This window comes from Camelus bactrianus, chromosome 9, assembly GCF_048773025.1.
Source record: "Camelus bactrianus isolate YW-2024 breed Bactrian camel chromosome 9, ASM4877302v1, whole genome shotgun sequence".
Lineage (NCBI taxonomy): Eukaryota > Metazoa > Chordata > Mammalia > Artiodactyla > Camelidae > Camelus > Camelus bactrianus.
In genome coordinates, this window is record NC_133547.1 from 6,328,932 (window position 1) to 6,346,087 (window position 17,156).

Genomic DNA, 17,156 nt, shown 5'->3' on the forward strand with positions numbered 1-17,156 from the left:
GACAGACAGACAAATAGATGGATGATAGAAAAGTAGAGATAGACAGAAAAAACAGAAAGACAGTTATACAGATGGACAAATAGGTAGGTAGGTAGATAGGTAGACAGACAGACAGACAGACAATTAGATAAAAACAATTAGACAGACTCCCTAGGACCTCCTATAACATCCCTACCAGGCAAGAAACCTTCAGCATTTCCCAGGAACTTGCTATCAGGCCCCCCACCATCCAGCTAGATTGCTGCTCCCTCCTCCTGAAATTCCACTAAAAGAGGGCCTGAGGTCCTGCTCCATGGCTCTGTGTATCCCCTTTTGATACCCTGGCTTCTACTCTAATGGTTAAAACACTCCTCTAGGATTATTCTCTACTGCCTAGGACCCTAAAACAATGCCCCTAGAGCCCTGATGACAAATCTATGGGTTCCTGCTGCCATGCTCCCAGGATCCAAGGGCACTGGCCCTTGGAGCCTTCCCAGTGGTGCCAGGTCCATCTGTAATGCTCACATCTGGCTCAACTCTCCCTCAGCTCCTGCTTTACCTGTGCCTGGGTATCTCCTCTAGGTGTCCTCTGTCCTGCTATAATGTCCCATTGGCTGTCACTTCAACACTGCTCAGGCCCCTAATCTATGGTCCTGCCAAAAAGTCCTTTGGCTCCTGATAACATGTCTCCAGAACCCTGCAATACTCCCCCTGAACGCTTAGAAGGCCCCCTGGATCCTGCTAAAATGGGTCCAGTCTTCCCTCATATGGCCTTGAGAGTCACCAAAATGACCTTGGGGCATCCTCTCAAAACCCTCTGGGCCCTGCCAGGACCGTATTAGAAAGTCTCCAGGACACTAATGAATTCATCTACAAGATAGAAACAGACTCACAGACATAGTAAACAATCTTATGGATACCAGGGGAAAGGGGGTGGGAAGGGATAAATTTGGGAGTTTGAGATTTGCAAATGTTAACCACTATATATAAGAATAGATTAAAAAAACAAATTTCTTTGGTATAGCACAGGGAACTATATTCAATATCTTGTAATAACCTTTAGTGAAAAAAATATGGAAATGAATATATATATGTATATTCAGGACGGGGACATTGTGCTGTACACCAGAAACTGTCACATTGTAACTGACTGTACTTCAGTAAAAAAAAAAAAGAAAAAAGAAAAAAGAAAAGCCTCTAGCTTTATCGTGAGGTCTTTTTTTTTGTAGGGGAGAGGTAATTAGCTATTTTTTTTCCTTACTATTTATTTATTTTGATGGAGGTACTGGGGATTGAACCCAGGACCTTATGCATGCTAGGTATGCACTCTACCCACCCCACCACCATGAAGTCTTTAGAGTCCTGCTGAAACATACCAAGGGTTATTCTGTGGCCCCTAGAGCCATCAAAATGTCCTAGGGAGCTCTGGGAAAATTCCCACTGGCTTTTACCCATGTGTCATGTGTCAGCAGCCGTCCACAATGGACCTAGATCCTTGTGTTAGTGTCTTATGGCTCCTGTAACCAATCACCCAAACTTTGTGGCTTAAAACAACACAAATTCAGTATCTTACGGTTCTGGAGTTCAGACATCTAAATCGGGTCCACAGAGCTGTATTCCTCCTGGAGGCTCCAGGGGAGAATCCATTTCCTGGACTTTTCCAGCTGCTTGGGGCCCCCTACGTTCCGTGGCTTGTGGCCCCTTCCTCCATCTTTGAAGCCAGCATCTTCTCTGCCCTCTGACCTCTCTGTCCATCCTTATAACTCTCTCTGAGTCTGATCCTCCTGCTTTCCTCTTGTAAGGAATCCTTGTGATTACACTGGTCCCACCTGGATAATCCAAGATCCTGTCCCTTTCTCAAGATCCCAAATTTAATCACATCTCAAGTCACATCGTCACCAGATTTGGAAGACGAAGGCATAGACATCTTTGAGGGACCACTCTCCAGCCTACCACGGTCATAAAGGATGCCCTCTCTTGCCCCATTCTGAGCTCCTGTCCCTCCTGTTAGAATGGCCTCAGGGTTTAGCATGAGGCCTCTCAGAGGTCAGCCTGAACATTCCTGGTAATATCCTTCCTTCTTGCTACAAAAGAAAAAAGCCCTCAAAGTCCCTTAATGCCAGCTGGGAATCCTTGCTAAGTGTCCTGGGGTTCTGCTACATCTTCATGGACAATTTACAGCAACTGCAGGCTGTCTCCTATCTTATCCCCAAGGTCCTGTGCTCTAAGGGTCCCTGCTTTTGCCTTCGGGATCCCCTGGGGTCCTACTATCTTGTCCCCAGCAGCCCATCATAAAGCAATAGAAAACCCCAGCAGGACGGTAACTAATCTGCAGGGCCCAATGCCAAATGAAAATGTGGGGCCCCTTGTTCCAATTTTAATTCAAGCAACTTAATTTAATTCCATTTTCATTCAATGGAGCATTAAACCAAGTGCAGGTCCCTTCCAAACAACTGCTCTGGCTGCCTGGAAAACCCTCGCCTGAAGCTGCTTCGGTCCCTGGGGACCGAGGACTACAAATGGCCCCAGGCAGCTCTGCGTTGTCTCCCTGAAGGGCCATCTTCACATCCGCCTCTCCTCTCTGTCCCTGCACTGTAGTGCCCCCTTAGTGCCCCCTACTGACCCCAGAAGGCAATTACACCTGGGTTCAAAACCAAAGCCTAAAAACAAAACAAAAACTCCACAAATCCTGCCTCTTCCAGGTGGGCTTCTCTGAGTCTCCATTTCTTTATCTGAGAAATGGGTAATAATTGTACCTACCTCAGTGGCACAGGGCACATAGCAGGGCATGGGAGTAACCTGTTCCCCTTAATGCACCCCCTCCACGAAGCTGTTGAGGTCCCCAGCATCACACTAAATCGTAAACTCTCAGACACCAGCTCCTGGATCTGTCTTGCTCACTCCTGTCTCCTCAGGGGCTAGCACAAGAAAGCCTTTGCAGGATGAATGAAGCCAATAATGAATGACACTGGACTGGTTTGCTATGCCCCTAAAACTTTTCTCGAATGGTCTTAGGGTCCTGCAATTATGTTCTAGCAAAATCTTTTTAGTTGTTTGTTTGCTTTGGGAGAGAGGTAATTAGGTTTACTTATTTATTTTTATTGGAAGTACTTACTGCGCATTGAACCCAGGACCTTGTGCATGCTAAGCACGCGCTCTCCCACTGAGCTCTACCCTCCTCCCCTGTTCTAGCAGAGTCTATACCTACCCTGAAACAATCCGTGGGTCTCTGTTGTAATGTATCATAGAGCTGGCACTTATTATGTTAGACCCCAGGATTTTCCCCTGATGGGCTCAGGGTAGCGCTAAAATACGGCAGCAGGGCTGCTCCAATACACGAAGCTGCTCCAGTCCCATTTCTCCAGACTACTCACAGACCTCAGGGCCAGTTCAATGAATGCAGGTGCCAGCTACGCACATAACACCCCTGGGCTGGCTATATCATCACCTGAATATTGCAACCGCCAACGGGACCTGTTACAAGACCCTGAGGTCCCACCATAATCCATCACTCCTAGGTCCTGTTATAACAGAATACCACAGGGGGCTTCAACAATGCTCACCAGTCTGGCTATAATAGGACATTCCTGTGGCCTGCTATGAGCCATGCAAGGCCATGATTCATTATGATACAACCAATAACTGCCCATTAATAGGTCTGAAACCCGCTGTCATTGTAAACCCAGGACCTATGAAACTGCTAGTTTCCCTGAGAAATTGCATAGCCACTTAGTGGCATGCAATGGAATATTCCAGAAACATGATAAAATATTCTCAAGGTCCTGTGACAAACTACCAGGATTTGCTAGAGTAGAACTAGGATTCCACAACCATGTAACACCTCTGGGGCCACATGCCAAAGACCCTGTCCTTGGGTCTGCTGGGCCTTTCTCTGACAATAGGCTCAAGACTGCAGCATAATCACTTCCCTAACAAGTGTCACTTACAAGGACTAGTTCTACCTCAATAACACGTGTGAGAATATCTCATTCTCCCAATGCGGTGGGGGGCAAGATTTTACAGATTAGGAGACTGAAGCTCTGTGGCTGGGAAGGGGGCTCACGTCCAAGGTCACACAGCTAATGAGCAGCAGGGCAGGAATTCGGGACAGAGCCTGCAGTCTCAGGGCTTACACGGGAGGTTTCTGTGCAAGTTCACTGCTTCCAGTTACTCCAGGCCTTGATACCCAGGGTTCAAGCCTGCCCCATGAGAATGTGGGGACTGAACTTTAGATGAATTTGTTCACTCAACTAAACACTTGTAGAGCACTTACAGCTGGCCTCAGACCCTGGAGATGCAGACACCCCTGCCTTCTTGGAGCTTGTATTCCAGGGGTTAACTGGTAAATCCATCAATATGCAATATACAGGATTTTCACCAGAAATACACGAATATACCATGAACAGGTCTGTTGTAAGACAATAAGGTAGGGAAGGGCGACTGCCAAGGGTGGGAAGTTTTGCCAAGTGGAAACAGGTCGTGAGGATGAGACTAAGGAATGAGGGGAGGGAGGCAGGTGGAAACCTGGGATTAGAGCTTCCCAGTAGAGGGCACAGCCAGTGCGAAGGCTCAGAGAGGGGAGCTAGTCTTGCGGGTGCAGGGACTGAGGGACAGTGGCAGGAGAGCCATGTAGGCAGAGGGGAAGGTCTGAGGCTGGGATCTGGGCTCAGCAATTGTGTCTCTAGCTGTCCCTGGGCTCTGAGGGCAGGGACAGTCTTCATCTCACTCATCAGACCAGAGAACTGGTACAGTCTGGGGGGCTTTCTCCTTGGTTCTTGCAAACTGACCCACCAGGCTTGTCAGGTGTCCCCTGATGCACAGCAGGCGCAGGCTGCACCTGACACTAGGCAGCCTGACAATGGGGTGCCAAGGAGACGCCCAGCAACACACCGCTGGGAGGAAACAGGGGAGCTGGGCTGTTGTTGTTGTAAACACGGTGGCCCCACCCCAAACGGAAACACCTGCGGGTGGGGGCTCTTGGAGCGGCCTTGGGCCTCGGATCCCTCTCTGTGTCTGTTCCCCCTCCTCTCCCTAGCTCTGTCTTCTGCCTCCATCTCTGTCCCCACCTCCCTGCTCTCTCTGGGTCCCGGTCCCCCTGCTGGGGGTCTCTACCCCTCCAACACCGGGTGGGGCGAGCTCACAGGCTGAAGCTCGGGGCGGTGCCCCCTTCTGACCTGTCCCTGCCCCTTCCTGCCCTCTTTGATGCGGCCCCACTTCCTCTGGCAGGAACCCCCGCCCTCACCGGGTAAAAAGAAGCCGCTGCGGTGGTCCAGAGGCAGCGTCCCTGGAAGCAGCGGCAGCAGCAGCGGCTCCTCTCTCCTCACGGCCCTGTCTCCCAACCCTTGTACCAGTGCTGTGCCTCAGTCCCTGGTACAGGCATGGGGGGCAGGGACCTGGGGACACCAGCAGCACAAGGCCCCAGGGGTGAAGTCAGCGGGGCGACTCCCGCACCTGCCTTCTATCTCTGTGCCTCCACTCCAGCTCTGGGGCGGTGGCTTGGGTGAGTGTCTTAAATCCCAGTCCTTGTCTCCCTCTCCTTGTTTTTCAGTCTGCACCTGCCACCCTCCTGCTCATCAACGCTGTGCTCGTCTCCTAACTCTGCCTGGCACTCCACTTCCATCTGTACCTGCTCCTAGCTGTGGTCTCCATCCCTGTTCAGCGTCCAGCTGAGCGCTGTCCTGAATCTCTCCCTCTCTCTGTATCTGACACTCAAGGTCTCTCTGCTCCTGACAGAACGCATTTCTGCTGTGACCTATAATCAAGCTCTCCCCACATCCCCTGACTCTCAAGGTCGCTGTGTCTGGCCATTAGAAGTCTCTTTCTACAATTTGCAGGACTCTGTCCCATTTCTCCCCACCTCCAATTTCTCTCCACCCCTGAGGCCCTCCACCTGCTCTGTCCCACCTCCAGGGACTTCCTACCCATTTCTGACTGGTGTGCGACCCCACAGAGCTGGGTTCTGGGATGGTCTCACTGTGACCTGCCCTCAAGGCCCATTTTCTGATACTGGAGCTCAGCCACTCACTGGGAGCCCAGGCAGAGATCCTGCCCCTTAGATGAGGTTGTTCATCTGCGAATGGGCCTGGTGCCCACTCAGGAGGAAGCGGTGGTGGGGTTTGCAGGAGGGAAGGTGGGTGCCGTGCCCGACTCCTTCCTTGCTGGGGAAGACAGTCCCAGGTTGAGGTCAAGACTCATGGTTCAGAAACCGGCAGTTATGAGCTCAAGCCCACCCTCCCCCAACCCTCCTGTGGCGGCTACTTCTTCCTCCTCCTCCCCATGGAGGCCAGAAAGGGCCTAGAGCCTAAAGAACCCAGGAACCTCCACCCTCCCTCACTTCCTCCCCAGAGACTTGCGGGGGGGGGGGGGAGCTCGACACCAGGTAAAGGTTGAGGCCTTATTTACTCTGACACTGAAAGGTGACAGGGACTAAAAGGCCCAGAGATGAACAGCATCTCAACGCAAGGTTTTGTTTACACCCAGAAATGAGAGAGCAGGAGGCAGGATTTGGTCCCTACTCCCATCCTTGGGCCCCAAAAGATGAAGGAGAACCCCATCTTTCATACCAACCCCACTTAATTCCCAGGGACATCCCCACCCTATGGTAATGAGCCAGATACCCAGAGCCTGGCCTGTAACTGGGAAAATAACTTTATTTTGTTTGGTGCAGTGGGCAGAGGAGTCCAGTCTCAGAACTTCTGGAATTGTTTCTTGGTGCCTGCAGCCTTGGTGACCTTGAGCACGTTGAAGCGCACAGTCTTGCTCAGGGGCCGGCACTCGCCCACTGTGACAATGTCGCCGATCTGGACGTCCCTGCAGAGTGGGCCATGACTGTGTCACTGGAGGTGGGGGTGGCTCTGCCCCAAGCAGGCCCTGTCTCCAGGTGGAAGCCTCTCAACTTTGGCTCCACCAAAATCCACCCAAGCTCCTATTTCCAGTTCCCTCTACCCCCTAGTTGTTATTTACTGAGCACAAACTGTGTAAGGCACCAAGCTCAAAGCTCTGCAGAGAACGCTCCAATCCTTCCAAAAACAGAAAATCTCTATGTATTGTCTCCTTTTTGCAGAAAACTGGAGGCTCTCACAGATGGTTATGGTGGCTTGCTTACAGGAAACCTGCCCCTACCTCCACACGGCAGCCAGGGCGGGTCCCCCTTTTAATACCCAGGTCAGGTCTCATGACCTCCAGGCTCTTGTGTGGACCACCTGCTCCCCTCTGTCTGGGAGGGTGGCTGACCTGGGCTCCCGGGGAGTGGCCGTGCTCACCTGAAGCAGGGGGAAAGGTGCACAGACATGTTCTTGTGGCGCTTCTCGAAACGGTTGTATTTTCGGATGTAGTGAAGGTAGTCTCGGCGGATGACGATGGTCCGCTGCATCTTCATTTTGGTCACCACACCTGGGGGGATGGGGCAGATGCTGGGTCAGGCCCCGTGGGAAAGCGAGCCATGAGCAGGGCAGGGCATGCTGGGAATCAGGGACCCACTGAGCAGGGCTCCTAGAAGCCCTGCTTCTGGCATCATCTGTACCAAGCAACTTTCTCAGCAATGCCCGTGGTGGGCATCTGAAGACCATCGTGAAAACAGTAGACATCATCTGCCAGTGCCCCCAGTAACCAGGAGTCTGAGTGTCCCCAGCCCCTCCTCCCTCAGATCCAAGAATCTGAACCCAAGCCCCCAAAGGTCCTCACTCACCAGACAGGATCCGCCCTCGAATGGAGACATTACCAGTAAAAGGGCACTTCTTGTCAATGTAGGTACCCTCAATGGCCTGAAAGGATAAAGATCAGTGAGCCTTGCACAGTAGTTCCTTAAAAAGAACAGGGGGCGTGGCATCCGAGAGACAAACTACAGTTCCCAGCAGCCACGGGAGGAACCACTCGGACGTAGGTAGGGCAACTCGATTTGGGCACACGTGCAGGGACACAGGAGTCTCATTCTTTCTCCTGAGGGTCCCCATACCTCCTTGGGTGTCTTGAAACCCAGACCAATGTTCTTGTAGTATCGCGGTAGCTTCTCTTTGCCGGTTTCTCCAAGCAGGACCCTCTTCTTATTTTGAAAGATGGTCGGCTGCTTTTGGTAGGCACGCTCGGTCTACGGGAATGAAAAGGATGCTGGTAACCCTGGAGTAGGGACCAGCCTGGCCTGAGAGCTTCGTAAAACCCCGCCAGATCCCATCCTCTCCGGCATTTACTCCGCAAACGCTGGCCTCCAAGGCCGAGTGGCCCAGACGAGCGTCTTATTCTCCAATACACTCATCCAAATTTACCTCTAATTTAGACTCAACTCTGAACCCAGGGTTTCTTAAGCATTTACGGGCTAAAACACCTTCCACCGCCTGCAAAATTCACCCCTGAAAACCCAAAGATACAGAATCATCCCTCTAACATCCTGGACACCTTTCAGTAAGAATTATTCTCCAAGACACAAAAGACACCCACCCAGGATTCACTTATCTAATACTGGCGACCTCAGAGCTAAATACCAAGAGGACGGACTCCCTGGAATAGCCCTCAGGACTCAGTTCTCCCAGGATTTACCCTATGGCCTAAAGCCTCCAGAAGAATACTCTGTAAACCATGAGTTTAAAATAATTCCAATTCCTTAAAAACTTGAGCTTTAATTACATCCCAAGTGCGGAGCCCCCAAGATTTAGAAAGCCCTAATCTAAATTAACGTAAAGACACGCGCCCTCTGCTTGAATTAATCCCCGAGAAATCAAGGACGCCCAGAATTAACCCCGAAACTGGAGGGAGTCCCGCTCTCCAGGACGCGCCCCTGAAGACTGGAGCGGGCCCCACAGAGTCAGCATCAGCCCCAAACCCGAACCTGAATGTCCGCCATCTTCCCGGCTGCCTGAGAAAAAGAAAGTCGCGGTTGCGTCCGGGTTTCCTTATCGACTGCACAGGGGCGACAGGGGAAGTGACGAAATAGGGGGCGGGACAACGCGGTTTGGGGCGGTACTCTGATTGACGGGCGGCCCTACCCAAGCACGGGATTGGGAGACTGCACGGACACTGCGCCCGGAGGCGAAGGGAAGAGGGGCGGGGAAGCGGCGGGCACTGTCTCGCGAGAGTCTTAGGACCTCGTTGCGGGCGGGCTCGCTAGGCACGTTAGGAGGGAGTGACCAGCCTTGAGCCTGTGTTATCGCGAGAGTCATCGGCAGTCGGTCATGTTTCTGCGGGGAGTGGGATCACGTGGGGCTTGGGACCGCGTGGCTGTGCTCGCGAGGGTTCAAACGCGTTGTGGCCGCGGCCATCTTTTTGCGGGGCGGGAGACTGGAAAATCTTAGCGGCTTTCATGCGGTGTAGCTCCGCCATCTTTGTGAGGGGCGGACGCTGCCCGTGAGTTTTCTATAGTTTAATGAAAGTTTTTTTCTTCTGTGACCCATTTCCTCCCCAGACAATGGTTTAGTGTGGCTGGGGGGCGGGGGGGCGAAGTAGGGGAAAGGCCTTCTGCTGATTGTAACAGCGCGGTCCAACAGTATTTTCGCCTATGATGGAAATGTTCTGTATCTGCGCTATCCAACACGGCTGTCACTGGAGTTTGAAGTGTGGTGCGTGCGACTGAGGACCTGAATTTTTAACGTTAATTTAAATTTATTAGATTTAAATTTAAATAGCCTCATGGGGCTAGTATGTACTGCGCTGGTCAGTGCTGCAGGCTTCTAAGTGCATACTAATTTGGTGTTTTACAAATTCTAGGAAAGCAGAATCTAGCAGGGTAACTGCCATGTGCCCAGCATTATTTTTCCCATTTTGCAGATGAGGAAATTGAAGCATAGTTACTTCAGGTTTCGCAGAAAATGAGAGGCAGAGATGAGAATTTAACCTGGGCAGTCTGGGTCCAGAGTTCTTAATCACCTACCTTTAAAGAAGAAACCCTTGAGTCCTTTTTACAGTCACTTCACACTTATTGAGCACCTATTGTGTACCCGGCCCCGTGCTGGGCAGTGGTGGCAACAATCCGGTGTCTCACACTAACACTGACAGCTGTCCACATCCTAACGTACTTGGACCTTGATGTGAGATTTCAAACTCTAGACCTTGGCACAGAAAGGTGTCTTATGCCTCTTTCCTTACTTAAGTACAAAAAGTACATGGCAAAAGATGAGTCTTTCTCCTACTCTTCTTCTCCAAACACCCACACCCGATTTCCTTCTCCAGAAGCAATTGCTGTCATCCTGTTAATCAGCTTGTGATGTGTCTTCCAAACTATTCTACCTTCCATTGAATTTGTATGTGGACAGAGCAAAGTGCAGAACTAGAGGCAAAGCATGACCCATTCATTCCGCAAATGTTTATTGACAATCTAAAGGATGACTGCATTGTTTTGAAAACTTATTCTGTGCTATAATTGTGGTTGTACCTTTTTAGGACAGCTGCACTGTCCAATAACACAGCCATTAGTTACATGTACTTGTATAAATTGTAATTGAAATGGAAAAAAACTTAAAATTCAATTTTCCAGTCATTCTGTTCATATTTCAAATGTTCAGTAACCACAAGGCTAATGGCTTGCATATTGAACAGTGAAGATTTAGAATATTTGTATCAATGCAAAAAGTGCTCTTATGAACAGAAGGCTGGGTGCATATATGTATGTAATATATACGGTGTTTTAAGTTATAGTAACTTCAGAAATATAAATGCTACAAACTTTCAAAAATCATTTGGATGTTTAATTATTTAAATTTCTTTTACACTTGATAGCTTTGTGAACTTTGAATCATACATTTTAAATTGTTTCAGTCCCTCTGGGGGTAGCTTTAAGGGCGAGGGACTTTTCATCTTTGAAGGTTTTAGAACATATTATTTAGAACTCCCAGTGACCTTGTAGCAACTATATATATTTTTTTTTTTTGAAGAAAAAAGTTCTGGAGTTTTTGTATGACTTGGAAAGGATTTATGATATTTAGCTTAAAAAAAGTAGGACCTAAAGTTACTGTCTACAATGTGTGCTAAATTATGTACAAAAGTAAACTTAGAAAAAAGCCTAGAAGGAAATGCATCACGTTGCCCTGGTGGTTTATATCTCCAGGTGGTGAGATTAGGTATGATTTCCTGTCTGGTTTGCTTAAATGCTCAGTATTTTGCAAATTGCTCAGAGTAGCTGGTGAGATTATAAGGGAAAAGCAAAGAAATCCTTCTTCACTCTAAAGGGGTGAGGGCCATTTGGAGATGTTTAGGTCCTTGGCTTCAAAACATTTTAATTTTTGATTGAAGTATAGCTGATTTACCGTGTTGTGTTCTAACCATTTTTGATTACACCCCTACACTGTAGGAAGTGCATTCTGCTCTGAGACCTAACACACACTTCTCCGCCCTCTTCTCCCCGCCTTGCCTTCTCCTTTTCTAACGTTTAAGTCTTTTAACTCACCCTTCCTTCCTATAGATTCCCCCCCCCCTTTTCATTTCTATTCAATTTCATTGTTTTAAGGCTGGTCACAACCCACATTGATTCTTTTGAATTGCAGCGAAGAGCCTTGGTGTCCAATAAAACTTCAAACCAACTGTGGTTATTCTGGGTTTGATGGGGAATAGTTCTCTGCCTGACAGATTTCACATACTGTTTCACAGCAGAAATGCAAACGCTGACCTGGATATCCTCACCCTCCCCAATGAGCCTGGAAATGCCTACGAAAATGACATTCCCTTTCTATGTATTCCACACTCGAACCTTCTGAGAGTTAATGGTGGGTGTTTTAAGTGGGAAGTTTTACATTTTTAAGCCAAATTAATTTTTGGAAGGATCATGGCTTTGGTGGGGTTATGCTTTTGTTAAAGTTAAGATTTTAACTGTTTAGTTGCTTGTTTTCAAAAGCTGGTGAGCAGGAGCCCCAGGAAGGGTACGGATACGTATAGGATACCTCCCATTTGTAACATGGTTCTCAGAGAAAACCTAAGGTGGTGTCTCAGATATTTTAGGGATTAACATCTGCCCTGTGAACTGCAGTAAAATGTGTATTACACTCAGCTAGCCAAGTATTCCCCATTAGTCCCAAGGGCAGCATGAGTCTTCCCAGCACAGGTCTGGGGAAAATAAAGATGGTCATTCTTGCTCATCATCAGGGATCTCAGACTTGATGGATGACTGAAAGGCTGGGCACTGGCTAAGTGCTCCCTAATAATTCGTTTCAGGGACTCACCCCAGCAGATGACACACCTTGACACTTCTTTTGAGGGGGAGGTAATTGGGTTTCTCAGAGGACATACTGGGGACTGAACCCAGGACCTTGTGCATGCAAAGCATGTGCTCCTACCACTTAACTATACCCTCCCCCCAGACCTAAAACGTAGTTTTATTATTAGAAGGCATTAAGAACTTTAAAATCCCATTTGCTCTAATGCCTAGTTACCACTTGCAAAATACTTCTACTACAGTAAGCACAAGACTGCCCACCACAGCACAAGACTGGAAGAGCCCACATCCCACAGTGAGGGACAGCAATTCCCTACTTTGCAGCTGAATTAGTGAGACAACTTTCGGTAATCTGGGCAACACTATGCACTACAGGCCATGCTGAGAAATACCAAATCCCGTAGGCAGGCATCTCAAAGTACTTCCTTGGCACGCAAATCTACCAAGGTCAACTCTTCCATGAGGGCAGGTTCTAATCCATCTGTGGAAAAAAGCACAGCCAGTTTTATTCTTTAAGCCCCCTTCCTTATCTTGCCAAGGGCCTGGCTCCCCTGGGAGCCACACACACTGCAAAGACGCCAAACTCCTTTAAAAATAATTTATTAGCGTTGAATCACAAAACACAGGGAAGACACAAGGGCGATGCCTGTGACCCCCTGGCTGCACTTCCCTTCCACAAACACCTCTGTAGACACCGGACTCCTGCTGCCCAAGCGTTCGCTCACGTCCTAACAGCTGCAGAGTATAGTAACCAGCCCTGTGGGAGGTTTAAGCAGACGTAGGGGTCCCTTCCAGTTAGTCTTCCAGCTCCCCGTTACCAGTCCTGATGCTGCACTGGTTGTTCCAACTGTCACAAATGAGTTGGTCACAGGCAAACTATGCCTACAGCCCTTAGAGCTCTGTAAAGTCTGAAACGGCCTTTCCTAAACAGCACTAAGGTCCGTCCCCTTGGTGTCCCCAGCCTTCTAAGCCCTGGGCTGCCTGTGGCACCTGGATGGCAGCCCCTGGGGGTCCCCACATCCTATGGCGGCGATGGAGGAAGGGCAGGCCAGGCCAAGCGTGAAGAATAAACAGTCAATTTTATTGGGCTCAGACTAGGAGTCCATGGGTCTTGAGGACCTCTGTGAATTTGTCGATTTTCTTCTCTATATTCTTTTCAGCCTGCTTCCGTAGCCTCTGTGGAGTTAAGAGGAAAGATGGTGAGTGGCTTCCCCCTGGGACCACCCTCATCCCGCTCCCAACCCTACACTGGGCCTTAAGCAGAGCCCTCCAAGAACATAATGAAGACCACCCCATCTGTGAAGTTATTAGCTGCCCGGCCCTGCCCAGGAACGTCATGCCCCTCCAGCACCTGCCACCGCCCTCACCATGAGCTGCTTCTTCTTCCGGTAATGGATCTTGGCCTTCTCTTTCCTCTTCTCCTCCAGGGTGGCTGTTACTGCCTGGTACTTCCAGCCAACCTCATGAGCCAGACGCCCTAGGTAGGCAAACTGGGGGAAGAAGGGACAACTTAAGCTGTAAGGAAATAAGCCTGGGTGACCATAGCTGACAACCTGTCCCACAGGATCCCATGTTTAGTCATCAAACTTCTCAGCAAGCTCAAGACAGAGCTACCCCTGAAAGGGCTCCCTGCCACCCCTGGCATCAGCTGAGCCATTGGCACTTTCGGCACTGCCCACAGTGGCATCCGCAGACCATCGTGAGAAAAAAGCCATCATCTGCCAGTCTCCAAGCTCTCCAGTGTACCCCCCCCCAGGAAGCCTGTGGCCAAGTCCCATCACTCAGGAACCTGGAACTCACCTTCCGTGTGGGCTTCAGACGCACAACCTTAAGGGCGGCAGGAACCACCATCCGCTTTTTCTGTTAGGGAAGGAGAGGGGCTTAGAGGCCTGGAGTGAAGGACAGACGGGAGAAGGCTGGCTGGGGAAGGCGTCTCAGCCAGTGCTGTTTTCACGAGGCTCAAACAATGTAGGTAATTGCAGAACATCACGGACGCCTGATGCATGGACGCTGCTGAGGAGCCTGGTCTAGCTCACCTTGTCATAGGGTGGCGGGATCCCATCAAACACCTTGAGGCGGTCCAGTGCAGCCTGGCCTCGCTTGGTCTTGTGGGGCAGCATGCCTGTGGGCAGAGGACAGCGGGCTGGCTCAGGGGCTGTGCAAGGACCCCGCTGCCCCAGGCAGGCAGCCAGGCAGCCTCAGATGGTAGTGCATGTGGAGTCATCTCATGGTTGGGAAACTCGAACACGAGTGGGAGAAGTCCTCATCACCGGCCACCCACCTGTCACCACTCGCGGCCCTTGGGTCCCGCTCACCTCGCACTGTCCGCCAAAAGATGCGGCTGGGGGCTCGGAAGTGGTAGGGGCCGCGGGAGGGGTTGGTGTTCATGCGCTTGCGGAGGAAGGCCAGGTACTTCACTGCAAGAGTGGAGAGGGTGTGAGGCCTCAAAGGACCCAGCAGGATACTAACTCCTTCCAAGCCATACAACCATTAATTCCAAGGGCCTGTTCGGGAACTCAGACCAGCACCTTCCACCCCGGGAGAACTGAGTACAGCGCAGGCCCACCCTCTCCAGCCCTTGTCCGCAACTTACACTTGTTTCTGTAGAAATTGCCAGAAATGTTGATGCCCTCACAACGGACAACCACCACCTTCCGGCCTAGAGAGAATGGAAAATGAGGCAATCATGAGGGGGCAAAGGTTACGAAGCCACTTGCCATCTTACTGCTTAAGACCCAGGAAAGAAACTGGCCACAATGCATAAAGGCAAGGGAACCTCCTGCTCCAGGTCACAGGGCAGTACTGGGCAGAGCTGGACTCATGCTTAATTTATTCAACAACAGAAAATGTTTTGAGCCCAGAGCCTGCAACCTGGGAGGGGTGTGCTGGCAGGTCTCAGAGCGGTGCATGGGGTTGATCTCACAGTCGTGAGACTCAAACGAAAGATGGTGATTTTTGCTCATCACTGACCCCGGATCTCACATCTTGGGGAGCTGAGGGCAGAGGGCTGACTTACCCAGAAGCACCTGCTTGGCCACAATGGCTGCCAAGCGGCCCAGAAGATGGCCTCGGCCATCGAGCACCAGTACCTGGTAGAGACAGAATGAGAGGGCTCAGAGGCACTCAGAGCTTTCTGACTCCCCACCTCAAGCAATCATCCCTTCCTGCTTGTTTCACCTACCTCCCAGCGTGCCTGCTAACCAGACACCAGACCCAAGAACTAGGACCTAAAGCTATTTTACAGATGAGGTGGAGAAAGCAAACTGACTTGACTCGGGATTTCAGGGAGGAGCACAAGATACCAAACAGCCCCTCCCTCACATCTTGGCTGCATTAAGGGAAGGAATGTCTATGCCCAGATTATGTTTGTGGGTTAGAGAAGGTAAAAGGACCTGAACCGAGACTAGTACTCTGCCCACTGATCATCCAGGCAGAACAACTCATGACCTGTGTCAAGTTGTAAAGTCTTGACAAACTCTAATTCGGTCTTGGTTTCAAAAGTAGTTTCTAGCATGAATTTCTATCTTTTGGGGGGGGGGGGATTAGGTTTTTTTTAATGGAGGTACTGGCGATTGAACCCAAGACCTCAAGCGTGAGCTATACTCTCCCCGCAGCACGAATTCCAAAGCAAAGAAAACGGAGGTTCAGAGCAGGTGAAGATCAGCTGGGTGATCAAAAGCCCAGGCTAGCTCTGCTACTCACTACTTCTGCACCCCCGGGGGAACTGCTCATGTGAATACTCAGTCTCTTGTCAAGAGTGAAAATCCCAACTCTTACTGGGTGCTTGTTATACACAGTGTGACTGCTGGAAGGCAGTGTAGAAGGCTACAGAATCTAAAGCCAGGCTTCCTGACGTGATTTTTGTCAAAACCCTCCAAGTCTCCATGCTTCAACTTCCTCACTTGGAAGATGATTACCCACCTCAGAAACACTGTAATAAATTAACTGAACTACACAAAATATAACGCTAAGCACCGTAAACGCAAGGACACACGTTTGGAGAAATCTACAACTTGCCTGGATTCAAACCTGATTTTCCTTCCTGAACCAGACTCATCACGTGCACACCTCTTGTAGACCATCCCCTCCTATTTTGTCATACAAGGAACCTGGGCACTCAGCTAAGCTGCTGCTGCTGCCTTGAGGGCCCCCTGGTGATTGAGGACAAAAGATGTCCCAGGACCGCGTAACATTTCATCAGTCCTTTGCTTCTAACGCCAGCAGGCCTTTAAAAACTCTATCAACCCCGCGTCCTCCGCCCCGGCAAAAAGAGTAATTCGTTCCTGAACGCCCTGTAGGCAGCAGCTCTTTCGACCTATTGCAAATATTTCATACCTAAATACCCAGAGGTGCAAAGGAACCCTGATGCGCATTCCCACGAGGCTTAAACAACTTGCGCCTGGGCCAGGGCGGAAGTACCCTCCATCTTGGCCAACCCTAAGCTCCTCATTTTCCCGCGGCCACGCAGCCGCCTTCCGCGTGCTTCCCCATCGCTGAGGACACACGGGTCAAATTCGGCCAAGGCCTGGCCAAAGTTAAGATAAATAAGGCCAAATTTTGAAGTAACTCTTCTTGTGCTGTAAGCCCCAACCGCTGCCCCTCGGAGGAAGAATAATGCCGCATTTTAGGCAGCCCAGGGCCGAAAGGCCGTCCCGACACCTTATATTACCATTTCGGATTCCTCTTACCCCCAGAGCTTTCCATTTTGCTCAGTTATCCATCCACAACACTCAGACGGGAGAAAAGAGGTCCAACCCCGGTCCGGCCTGGACCCCACCCGGCCCCACGCCGCCCCGGCCCGCGCGGAGCCTGTACCTGCCCCTCCGCCATCTTCGGCAACCGCCGGGGAAAGAAGGAACCGTACCCGCAGGGTTTCTTATCCCTTGAAACAGGGGCGGAGGAAGTGACGCAACACGGCCGCCTTCCGTCTTTTTATTGGCCAGAGTGTCTTGCGCGTGCGCAGAATGGCCCCAATGGAAGGCGGGTCGTCTCCTGATTGTCCAATCAGTATCGTTCCCATGGGACCTAGGCGGCCATGGCTGTG

The 17,156-nt window shown here is 50.4% G+C and overlaps 2 protein-coding genes and 5 non-coding genes across 7 annotated transcripts; all 7 read right to left on the bottom strand.

The window, feature by feature from the left end:
* Positions 1-6,609: 6,609 nt before the first annotated feature.
* On the bottom strand, positions 6,610-8,960 carry RPS11 (ribosomal protein S11). Its single transcript, XM_010946977.3, has 5 exons — positions 8,801-8,960; positions 7,934-8,065; positions 7,667-7,742; positions 7,242-7,371; positions 6,610-6,789 (listed from the first exon to the last, which is right to left on the bottom strand). The coding sequence occupies exons 1-5, from the start codon at positions 8,813-8,815 to the stop codon at positions 6,666-6,668; spliced, it is 477 nt and encodes a 158-aa protein (XP_010945279.1). The 5' UTR covers positions 8,816-8,960; the 3' UTR covers positions 6,610-6,665.
* LOC123614575 (small nucleolar RNA SNORD35) lies at positions 7,483-7,573 on the bottom strand. Its single transcript, XR_006722011.1, has one exon. It is a non-coding gene; the product is annotated as a small nucleolar RNA SNORD35 (small nucleolar RNA).
* A 4,212-nt stretch (positions 8,961-13,172) lies between the features above and the next one.
* RPL13A (ribosomal protein L13a) lies at positions 13,173-17,013 on the bottom strand. Its single transcript, XM_010946976.3, has 8 exons — positions 16,928-17,013; positions 15,129-15,201; positions 14,706-14,771; positions 14,428-14,529; positions 14,149-14,234; positions 13,913-13,972; positions 13,480-13,602; positions 13,173-13,288 (listed from the first exon to the last, which is right to left on the bottom strand). Exons 1-8 carry the CDS (start codon positions 16,940-16,942, stop codon positions 13,202-13,204), a joined length of 612 nt encoding a protein of 203 aa, XP_010945278.1. The 5' UTR covers positions 16,943-17,013; the 3' UTR covers positions 13,173-13,201.
* LOC123614574 (small nucleolar RNA SNORD35) lies at positions 13,748-13,835 on the bottom strand. Its single transcript, XR_006722010.1, has one exon. It is a non-coding gene; the product is annotated as a small nucleolar RNA SNORD35 (small nucleolar RNA).
* Positions 14,040-14,110, bottom strand: LOC123614573 (small nucleolar RNA SNORD34). The gene has a single exon (XR_006722009.1). It is a non-coding gene; the product is annotated as a small nucleolar RNA SNORD34 (small nucleolar RNA).
* On the bottom strand, positions 14,305-14,389 carry LOC123614571 (small nucleolar RNA Z195/SNORD33/SNORD32 family). The gene has a single exon (XR_006722007.1). It is a non-coding gene; the product is annotated as a small nucleolar RNA Z195/SNORD33/SNORD32 family (small nucleolar RNA).
* LOC123614572 (small nucleolar RNA Z195/SNORD33/SNORD32 family) lies at positions 15,002-15,085 on the bottom strand. The gene has a single exon (XR_006722008.1). It is a non-coding gene; the product is annotated as a small nucleolar RNA Z195/SNORD33/SNORD32 family (small nucleolar RNA).
* Positions 17,014-17,156: the final 143 nt, after the last annotated feature.

Excerpts from the sequence above, each read along its gene's own strand:
- RPS11 (XM_010946977.3), bottom strand. Across the intron at positions 7,743-7,933 it reads GTTTCAAGACACCCAAGGAG|GCCATTGAGGGTACCTACAT; the intron begins GTATGGGGACCC and ends TTATCCTTTCAG. Across the intron at positions 7,372-7,666 it reads TCGAGGGCGGATCCTGTCTG|GTGTGGTGACCAAAATGAAG; the intron begins GTGAGTGAGGAC and ends CCATCCCCCCAG.
- RPL13A (XM_010946976.3), bottom strand. Across the intron at positions 13,973-14,148 it reads TCCCGCCACCCTATGACAAG|AAAAAGCGGATGGTGGTTCC; the intron begins GTGAGCTAGACC and ends CTTCCCTAACAG. Across the intron at positions 13,289-13,479 it reads GGAAGAAGAAGCAGCTCATG|AGGCTACGGAAGCAGGCTGA; the intron begins GTGAGGGCGGTG and ends TTAACTCCACAG.